At 35.7% G+C, this 11,283-nt stretch overlaps 1 protein-coding gene across 2 annotated transcripts in view; it reads left to right on the top strand.

The window, feature by feature from the left end:
* The window catches only part of PRRC1 (proline rich coiled-coil 1), a 17,455-nt gene extending 6,292 nt beyond the window's left edge, over positions 1–11,163 (top strand). For both annotated transcript variants that reach the window (XM_072416011.1, XM_072416010.1), the window contains 6 exons: positions 648–787; positions 1,784–1,886; positions 4,880–5,043; positions 5,289–5,392; positions 5,842–5,944; positions 6,447–11,163. In XM_072416011.1, the coding sequence (XP_072272112.1) occupies positions 648–787; positions 1,784–1,886; positions 4,880–5,043; positions 5,289–5,392; positions 5,842–5,944; positions 6,447–6,656 (824 nt within the window). In that variant the 3' untranslated portion in view covers positions 6,657–11,163. The remainder of the gene's footprint in view (positions 1–647; positions 788–1,783; positions 1,887–4,879; positions 5,044–5,288; positions 5,393–5,841; positions 5,945–6,446) is intronic.
* The last annotated feature ends 120 nt before the right edge of the window (positions 11,164–11,283 follow it).

Here is an 11,283-nt window from a genome sequence, read left to right as displayed (position 1 = left end):
CTGTTGTTTTCCCAATGTACAGGTCTATTTTAAATGTCTCTTTAATGAATGAATACTATATTGAAATTTACTCTTTTTACAGCAAACATTTGTAAAGATTTTAAAGAAAATTGTACTTCAGAGTTATTTGTGCCTTCCGAAGAGCTTGAATACTGATCTCCGGCAGTTGTACCTTTTGAATCACTGACCCAGAAGCATCCAGCAAGTGATGTCTGGTTTTAGGTCAATGACCAGGGCAATACGAAGTCAATGACTACAATATTAGGAGCGGACCTACAATATTAGGAATGACTACAATATTAGGAGTTTCTTATGAACATAGATTTTCAAACCATCATTCTAAGTTTCATTGAGCGGCTCAATTCTAGTCTTTGGAAAGTATCCAGGTCAAGAAAATTATTTGTATGTGTCAATGTAATCCTAAAATACTGAAAGCTGAGTTAGTTTATTACGTGCCTTTACTGCTTTGTGTAAAGCTGACATGCACCTCACAAAGTGATTGGGAAAGTCTGTATATGGTTACAGTAGGCCTCCACATCACAGTTTTGGAAAACAAAGTGTCGAAAATCAAATTGTAAAATGTATGGCTAGTTTAGAATGATTGGAAGATAATGCAATGTTTCTAATTTGTTTTCTTTATGTTGCAGTGCTGCCAAATCCTGTTACACAACATCCTGCCAGTACTGTAGGATCATCCATTACCTTTCCAGAGGAGCCAGAAGATCCCCGAATGCATGTTGTTCAGAATGAAGGACCTACTGCTGGTGGCATCTGGGGCTTCATTAAGGTGAAGATATACATTGTATTGGAAAATTCCATTTTTCAGTCTCTTGATTTAGAGCTGTGACACATAGATACATTTTCTTTTTTATGGGTGTGGCTTCCTGTATTTATAAAAAATGGTGGAAAGTAGGAATTAGGGGACAAAACATTCAATATTAGTTCTTTACCATAGTACAGAGTCAGTAAATTCAGGAAACATGCATTCTTGTGTGTTTACCAGTTATTTTATTAGGTTGCTTAGCACACAAAATATGCAGCCTGTGGGAATTTTATGCTGCAATGCAGTGATCAGGCTCCATTAAAATTCATGATTTTTCACACCAGTTTGACTGAAATAAATGGAGAATTTGATCTGGCCTTAATGCACAGTTAAAACCTGGAGCTTCACCTTGCTGTAGTCCTTTGTATTAGATTGTGTGAAGCACTGAAATAAATGGAGAATTTGATCTGGCCTTAATGCACAGTTAAAACCTGGAGCTTCACCTTGCTGTAGTCCTTTGTATTAGATTGTGTGAAGCTCAAAGCTTTACAATTGTACTATTGGTGAACTGCCTACCTCACACACCATAATAATCCCACTTTTTTTCCCTGCCTCTATCATATCATCTTTACATATGGTCACTCTTTTGCTATACTCTGGCCCTGCCCACGTGTGATATATAGGTTGTATTTGTGTGGACATTTGACAGCTGGCGGACACCCCTATGCGTTCCCTGTCGAAGTGTCACTGGGAAACACTACATGTAGCAGAGAGGAAGTGGTGCCCTGGCATGAGGAATTGCCAGTGTAAACATAGCCCAGCTGTATGTTTAAAGAAGACTTCATTTTTGTTTATCTAATAATGTAAAATTTTTGACAAACATGTGAAATGAGACTGAGATCTTTGCACTAATTGGATACATTTTCCTTTTTTTTTTTTCTTTTTTTCCTTTAGCCATGTACTTTGTAGTTTTGTGCATGCCTAACAAAGTCCCAATAAATACTTTTCTGCTCATTACAGGGAGTGGCTGGAAATCCCATGGTGAAGACTGTGCTGGATAAGACCAAACATTCTGTAGAGAGTGTGATCACCACCCTGGACCCAGGCATGGCTCCATATATCCGTAAGTGAAGAACTCTGGCATATACAGACATGTACATATTATGTTGTCCCAGCTAATGGTTTTCTCAACATATTATTGGAATTGCTGATTTGTAGTTCAGTGCAGTTTAGAAACAGTGGGGCTTATTCCCACACCGTATTCATACTTGGTACAATGAACAAAAGGAATTACCATCATGAATTTTCATTTTCTCTGAAGTCATTTATTTTTGTGAAGGATGTAAAGCATTATAAATGAATCATTATTGTGAAACTCTACCATGTTATGTAAATGATATGAAAAGATATATTCTATAATTATAGGAGCTAACCAAAAGCTTGTCGAAACCACCACTCAATAGTTGAACCTATTGTTTGGTGACAGAATGAAAACCAATGTTTACCATAACTACCATTTTTGTCTTATTCTTTTCACTGCCAGTTCTGTGCCACTCAATGACTTCATTAACAAACAAAAGTAAAAATTACAAGACAGATTAATTTATACAGATTCCACAGTTGTGCTCCTCTCTGTACATTCTCCCATCCCTTCAGAAGGCTGTTTTGTGCACACAGACTGTTTCCCAACATTTAACCTGAGTGGTTAAACGCCCATGTTTGAAATTCCTATAGGCTAGTCTACATTTGAGGGTTTGTAGGAGGCATGTTTTTGAGTGTTTAGAGAACGCTCCTTGCTGTGTTTTAAATTTAACTGCTCATAAACTCTTCAATTGGAAACAAACTGAAAAATTTACAGGCATTTACAAGTGTTTTAAAAGCCTGCTTTATATGCTTGTATAAACTCCCATAGAAACATTAAAAGGTATGTGGTAGGGCAGTGTTGCTGAGCTGATAGTCTGCATAACTCACTGTGTTAAAGGGACATATACATACTATTTTTAAATAAAGAAAATCCATTTTATATTTAAATGGAATTATGATTGGTATATCATGTTGACATACTAAGGTATTTCCAGTGGCGTATGTAATGTTTAGACATCCACATATTTAGTGCTATTCACACAATTTCTCGTGGGTTTCATTTTTGGTATGGATACAGCTGCAGTTACATGTAGTCCCCAGGTTACATATGAGATAGGGACTGTAGATTTGTTCTTAAGTTGAATTTGTATGTAAGTCGGAACAGGTACAATATTTTAATAAATGCAGTTAGGACAGATGTTTGTCTCAACATATTAGGCAGTGTGTGTCAGTTACTGTATAAAATCCTCACTGTGAGTTATTCACAATCAAAGCAAAAAAAAACTTTATGGAGCCTAGACATTCATTAACTTCTGGAGCAAGCTGTGCTTTGATATGCAAAAAGAATCAACTGCAGAGTTTGTCTTGGTCATTAAAGAGTTACAAGAGGCTGCAGAAAGAGCTCAGTCCTTAACTTTCTAGACGGTTCATTTCTGTCCGGATTTATGTCTAAAAGCAGTACATTGTTTTTCATGAAAATGTATTTTACAGTCTAATATAATAGTATGCGTATAGTAAAGTTTGAAACACAAAATCATGTCAAAGTAAATACATCTTAAAAAAATACATTTATAATAAGTTTATTAATAAACTTTGACATAATTTTGTGTTTCAAACTTTTTTGTACTCATACTATTATATTATACTGAAAAATACATTTTCATGAAAAACAAAATGTACTGCTTTTAGACATATAAATACAGTCTGTTGCATTCAATACTGTTACTTTGTATTGTATGCAATACAAAATAATTTGCAAGTCCCACCGCGCCAACGTCACCGGGAACTCCGGTTGACAGATCGAGATCGAAGAGGACGCAGCCAGAGGATGGCAGGAGCCTTGAGGATGCCGATGGGAAACAGGTAAGTGTTTGTTTTTTACTTTTTTAACTACCCCGAGTGTGACTTGGGGATTAACGCTTTCAGCTTTTTTGTTTTTTTTACCCCTTGTCACACTTGGGGTTACCTCTTGGGAGGTTAACACAACCTCAGCTGTGTTTAGCTAAAGGTTTCTTCTGCAAGTTGTGCAACTCCCCCCTCCAAGCCTCTGTAAAGCCCTATTCCTATCTAGGAGGCATTCGTATGTCAGATGTCCTTAACCCGGAGACTACCTGTACATGCATCTGAGAGCTTCTTTCCTTAGTGTGCTAAAAGCAATTTGTCATTATTAACTTTTTTTTTTTTATCTAAAAATAAATGTCATTTGTGACACTGCTTCAGACTCCACACTCTACATTGTTCTCTTTACATTGGTATGTTAGCCCAGCAAACAATAAATTGGCACACACCAAAAGTCAACTGAAAATAAAAATATTTTTGCCACCACAATCGGCACAGTAAAAATCTTTGCTGATCATCGTGACATTAAAGCGTACCTAAACTCAGTGTTTTTACCTTGCATAGAAGGGTAGACAACCCCTTTATTTAAAGTAAACATTTTTTTTTGTTTTTTAAAAGGGGGGCAGCACGGCCCCTTTTAAATCTTGATCGCCACAGAGCTCTTGGTCCGTACATCAATAGAAAAAAAAAAATGCCGATCTCACACTTGCGCAGTGAAATCGCAACTTTTTCCCCAATCTATGTCACATGATCTCACACCTGTGCAATGCGAGATCTGGTGATGCAGGAAGAAGAATCCGTAAGAAGAGCGAAGAATGTCGGCAGCCAGCGCTTCCTGTGCACCGGGCCAAAGTTGCATACCGGTACAACGCGGGACCCGATAGAAGAAACCTCCTGACGGATGCGGGTTTATAGGTAAGTGTGTTTTTTTTGTTTTAGGTTTACTTCTGCTTTAATCATTTTGCTTCAGCTGACTTTTGGTGTGCTGCAACTTACTGGTATTGAAACTGATGTCCTGTTAGGGATATAGATTGTGCTTACTGCATGGGTACTTATCTAAAAGGATATTATTGAGGAGGATTACACAGTGGTGGTTAAGCCATTCTTTTTTTTTTGACGTTTCTCTGAGAAAATCACACTGTGATTGTTGCTTGGCTGTATAACCTGTAGGTTGACGTTTCTATTTTTGTGCAGGATCTGGAGGAGAGCTTGACCTAATAGTGACCTCTAACAAAGAGGTGAAAGTTGCGGCTGTCCGTGATGCATTTCAGGAGATGTTTGGCATGGCTCTTGTAACAGGGGAAAATGGGCAGTCGAATATTGCACCACAGCCTGTTGGGTATGCTGCTGGATTAAAGGTAAGTGCTATGTCCATTTCAGACTGCAAGATTCATTGAGTAGATTTCCTATAAGACAGTTTTTTATTTTTACAGACTGATTGCTGATGTACTGATAAAACTTATAGCTTGTAATATTGTTTATTTATTTGTATACCGCCATGGTTGCAGTTTTATAGTCCTAATGCCTTGTCATAGCTTGTTGTTTAGTTCTGCCACGTACTTTGTGACTCAACCTACACTCTTTTTTTCTGATTTATTTCAAGGGAGCTCAGGAAAGAATAGACGGTTTACGCCGAAGCGGTGTGATCCATGAGAAGCAGCCTGCTGTGTCAGTAGAAAACTTCATTGCAGAGCTTCTGCCTGACAAGTAAGCATTAGTCATTGATGCTGAATCACAGCTTGTAGCCTGAAGTTTACAGCCTCACACCAAAAATTATTGACCGAATGTTTTTGTCAAACACTCATTTCTCTGTCTCTAGGAAGCTTTATCTCAGGTTTCAAAAGCATTTTTCAAGTATTGCGAAGCTAGTTTGAGCAATTATACAGTTATTAAAAAATACCATCTTGGTCACTTTGACATACAACTATTATCCCAATTCCTTCTATGTCTGTTTAAATTTCCCTCAAATCTAATTTCTCAATTACTTGAATAGCAACATAAACAACATTCACAAATTTTTCTGTGTTGCATTTACCCCATAAAAAATTCCTGATTCTTTGCAGAAATAAAAAAATATATTTATTTTGTATTTTATCGATTCCTATTCTTGCAGTGAAATAGTGTGATTCATCTTTGCTTATGATGTTGTGTTTTAGGTGGTTTGATATTGGTTGTGTTATTTTGGATGATCCAGTCCATGGAATACGTTTAGAAACCTTCACACAAGCTACACCTTTGCCTTTGGAATATGTACAGCAGGTTTGTTTCCTTTTTTTTTCTTTTTGCTTAGGCTATTGTAGCTCCGATTGAAGAATATTGTTGATCAATGTTAATATTTTTATATATAACACTAGGGGTGTTAAAGCTCTCCAAGGCTGAAGAGGATACACTTTCATCAGTGAAGCTGGGTGATCCAGCAAACGTGGAATGGATCTGGTCTAGAACTGAAAACATTTGCTAGCAAATGCCTTTGAAGAAATCCATTCCAGGTTTGCTGGATTACCCAGCTTCACTTATGAAAGATTATCCTTTCCAGCCTTGGAGAGCTTTAATAAATCAGACCCATTGAGTTGGCTTTCTAACTTCAGGCAGTGGCATTGTTTCCTTGAGCACTGACAATTTTTTGACATTACATAATGCTTGCAGGGACTCATTAAAGATGTCCACTTTAATACAATGTTTTACAACCTATATACCTGTTATCACACTGCATTAGCTGAGTATTTATAGTTAATTGTTCTGTTTTATTTTCCTTTCATAGGCCCAAAATCTTACCCCGCAGGACTACAACCTCAGGTGGTCTGGCCTGTCGGTGACAGTGGGTGAGGTACTGGAGAGAAGTCTACCACATGTCAGTAGGACTGATTGGCATGTGGCTTTCACAGGCATGTCCCGCAGACAGATGATTTTCAGCGCAGCCAAAGCTCTTGCAGGAATGTATAAGCAGCGACTCCCACCAAGACTACTTTGAAAACCAACAGCTGGACATAAAGCTTTTTGTTTTGTAGAATGGAAAAGTAGACCAAACAACATTGAACAAATTGTTATTTTCTAGTTTAGAAGAAATTGCAAAAAAAAACCTTTCAAAAATGTCTGTTATGGAAAAAAAATGGCATTTGCTGTACAATCAAGAGGTTACGCCATGTTTATAAAAGCTGTTCACCATGCCACCATTTTCTTTCACCTGTAATTTTTTTTTGACCGCAGGCAAAGTTTGTAAGCACAGTAGTTTTTTGTACTCTACCTATATATTTATAGGCAGATTCCTATTAATAAACAGGCTAAGCTAAACGTATGAAAATTATATGTAAATGTTAAGCTTTAATTGCTGTTCTTTAGTGCATTTGTTATTAAAAAAAAAAAAAAAATATATATATATATGTCTATTCACCCATTTCAAAAAAAATTCTGAAGCCTGGAAAATATATTGGATATAATTGCACCTTATTTTTTTTACTTTTATTTTTTTTTTTTAGTATGGTAGATATTATAGTGTATTTCTTGTATCATCAACATCAAGGAAATACTACCGCATATTGAATGTGACACTAAAGTCTCCGCTCCTAGTAAAGAAAAACATGTGCAGTTATTGGTTTGGTTTGTTCCTGAAGGATAATGAATCTACCAAACATGCATGTGATCAGCAAATTGAGCTGATAATGCTTCCTGTGTTCAGAAGTTAACAACTAAAACAGTTTACTGCCTTGTTTTCTAAGGGAAAACTAAAATGACAATTTTTTTTGATTTCATCTTTTGTATTTGATGTAATTATAATGATGAATATTGTATTTAGCCTTTTACAAATATTATCTTTTGCAATATAGATGGAATATTACTTCTCCACAAAAACATTGATTTTTTTATTTTTTTGCCAGAGACTCCAACTGGTACTTCTTTCCTAAATTCACATAAGCCATTACCTAGAAGCCTTTTGGTCTCATTCTAAAACAAAGGTACGCTGTTATATTGCTCTACACAGCATTCAGTGCAGCTGATGTACCTTATTACTGCCCATTCTTATGCCTCTTGCCCCAACTACTGCCTTACTGATTGATTAGTTTGCCAAGGAAAAGTCTGGGCGAGGAGCTTTCTCAACCAATCCGTGGGCAAAGCACAGGCTCTGAAGGTGTGTTACTTTTGGAAAATGTACCTAGTTTCGGAGCACAGTGTTTTTTGAGGAATGACTAGGGTCCAAGAAACATGGCAAAATAAACTTATGTTTATCAGTTTGCAAAAGTGGTAATTTCTATGTTGACTTTTGAATGTGTGCATACCTGTTTATCTGTGTCCAGTAAAAGTCATATAATCCTGGTTGGCCTGGATTGTCTGATTCTTTACAGACTGTTCAAATCTGCATGCACATATTCTGAAGAATGAAACCTTTTTTCATTGTATTGTTCCATACTGGTGACAGTCAGGTAAAGATGACTCTAAGATATGATGACCTAAATGACTGTATGGTTTTGTCACACTAAACAATTTTACAGAGAAAATATTTCTGAAAACAAGGGCTTGCTTGTTGTTAATGCTTTACATTTTTTCCAATTTTTGTAATTTTTTTGTGCTTGTCTGCCTTTTTATTTACAAAGAAATGAAGCTTTTCAGAAATAATATAAACATAATATCCATTGTGATAGAGTTGAAACAAACTAATGTAAAAAGTGATTTTCACTTTATATCTTCTTTTTCCACAAATATCAATAGCAGCTCCGGTGCTGCCTCTCTGATGTGGCTCCCCTATTTACTGCGGCCGGCGTTGATACTTCCGCCAGCGCGATAAATAGGGAACGCTCCTTGAAGGTAAATCACTCTCCTACGTGATGCATACGGAAGGAGAGGGATTCCACTTCAGGGGGTGTTTCCTGGTGGAGGGTGGAGCCATTAGAGCAGGACTCAGAGTCCAGTCTAATGTGCTCCCGCCCACCCCTGAAATGGCCTAGTGGCCATAAAAGTTTGCCGACCCCTGGCTTTTAAAGCATTCCTGCTTTTTGTTTTGGTTGTTTTGTTCCATTTTTTTTCAAAAGAAATGGTGCACATTTACACATTTTAAGCATATAGAGTTTTTTTTTTTTTTAATGAATGTTGAAAAAATATTAAAAACCAGTAAAAAAATGTTCTTGTGAAACATCTAATAATTCCTCCTATAGCAATCAAGTTTAAATAAATTTCAGTTAATTAGTGGACAGTTAGTGAGTTAGTGGACTACCCCTATAATCACTTGATGTACCTTTAGGGCTCCCTATTGATGCCTATTGTCTACATTGACAAAAAAAAAACCTAAACGGTTCATAATAAAGCTGCTTAAGTTTAGAATTATTATTATTAATAGCGCCAACATATTATGCAGCGCTGTACATTAAATAGGGAACTTCATATAATCTGATTGGCTGATGCTGTGTGTTACTCCACAGATGTTTTCAATCTTATTTTTTGTTCAGAAATTGGGGATACTCTCTTGAAGAATATTGATAATGATATCATTCCATATGTCAATCTTATAAAATGGTTTGTATAAGCCATGTTAAGCCAAAGAGAATGGGACTGGTCTTGATGTTGGCTCTGGGGCCTACCCTTTTATCAATAGATATGTGGAACTAAATATTCTTATGTTGGAGGTGGTGGGTTCATCTACTGGCCTCATTTATCTTTTGCTGTGTATGTCCAAATGCCCCTGCTCTGTGAGCTCCTCACACTTTGACTATTTAGCTTGATTGTGCGAACTATTCTTTTTCTTGTTTGTATAGGCCACAGCAAATAACAAATAAAGCAAAATGTATGGAATTAGGAAATGTTCCATACTTATATTGTCTAATACACTCTGAATAATGTTTCGGAGTTAATGACTGCTTTAAATACTATTTTGTTTTTTCTAGTTTCTCAAAAAATACATGACTGTTTTGTTCTCATATAAATATTGGTGCTAATTTATATCATGTGAGCTTTTGGCACCAAAAAAGTATATACAGTTGGTATAGATAGTGTTGATATTTACTTTCATAATACAAAAAATTGAAAAACTAACATGAAGTTTGTTACTTATCCTTAATATAATTTTTATCTCAACCTAGTTTTAGGGATTATTTTTTAATCTGAATTTAGCCCCTGAAACAAATGCTAACCAACACCTGCTTTCTCATCAGGGTGGAGGACAAAGTCCTCTGCTCTAACCTGCTACCACTATTTTAATCCATTTTAGGACTCATTTACTTATCTTCTAGTCACAGCTGGCACCTTCACGGTGCCAGTGACTTCACTTCTATTGCTTTGTCATGAATTTGTTAGGGATTGACTGGGCAGCCAATTGGGGTTTCTGCCTCACCAGTATAAATCAGCTGTCGGTAACACCTAGACTGAGGTTGATGCAGTGACCACAGATAAAGTGGTAGATTTAAAGGCAATTATTTAACAATGCAAGGTACAAACTCAAAAATCATTTCTTGGGCAATAATATCAAAGTATAGTATTGTACATAAACTTGGCCCTAATATAACAGGTGCTGGCAATTTCAATGTAACCCCAAAACCTGAAATTCGGCCATAAAGCTTTTTCATCTTCATTCTATGTGTGGTTTTAATTATATATTAAAACCACACATTTTACCTGCATAACACAACTATGTATTCTTGCTAGTTCAGTGTATCTATATAAAAAAGATGTGTGTCAGAAGGACATACCAGAAAACTTTCAAAAATGTTGAGGGAGACTGTTGGAATTTTTTTTTTATGTGACTATCTCAATTTTCCCCCAAAATATGTTGTAAAAAACCCTTTAAAAAGACAATAAAAATGTTTAAAATACAAAAATGTTGAGGAGGAAGAATTTATAGTTGTCTAAATGAGTGAATGGATTTGTGGCAGAAAGGATTCTTTGCATAAAACTTCACAGAATGCTTTCAAATACTTTTTTTTAAATAAATAACTTTATCAAATACTTTTTTATTGAATTGAGAAACATTTTAACTTTAATTTTGAAAATAATTGAACCCTGCACATTCCACTCGCACAATACATGAAACATAAACCTCTCAAAAGGATTTGCAGAAAATTAACTTTGTATGTTTGTACAAAAGCGGGATGGTATTGCTTTATTTATATAAAAATATATATTATATAACTACAGTTTTGCCATGTATTTTGCTAAATAACATTTTAAAAGTTGTTGGTGAGGTTTTATTCCTAAATATAAGGCCAGTTTATTTCTCTTTAAACTTATATTTTATGATGTATTCACATTTTAGTAATGTTTGTGATGTAGACAAAAAATTTCAAATGCACCTATTTTGGCACTTTGAATTTAAATTTGAAATGCTCAGCCTTGAATACTGGATTGTATTGCAGTTAGACTTTTAGATACTTTTACTGTTTTTATTAGATTTTTAAAAAAACTTTATATACCCATAGTGTGAAGGAGTTCACTAATCTAGTTGCCACTAGTGGCTTGCCTTGTGGATCAAATTTAAATAAATGTTCTTACAACAAGATTTGTTGTCTGGTAATATTATTGTGTTTTCACACATTCTTATTTTGGCTTGTTTAATCACGGACACCAAGCAATCTGTCACAGAATGTCAGAGATTGTCAGACACAATTTTAAGTTTA

This window comes from Pyxicephalus adspersus, chromosome 6 (genome assembly GCF_032062135.1).
Source record: "Pyxicephalus adspersus chromosome 6, UCB_Pads_2.0, whole genome shotgun sequence".
Classification (NCBI taxonomy): domain Eukaryota; kingdom Metazoa; phylum Chordata; class Amphibia; order Anura; family Pyxicephalidae; genus Pyxicephalus; species Pyxicephalus adspersus.
This window is presented reverse-complemented; position numbering and strand designations above follow the sequence as displayed.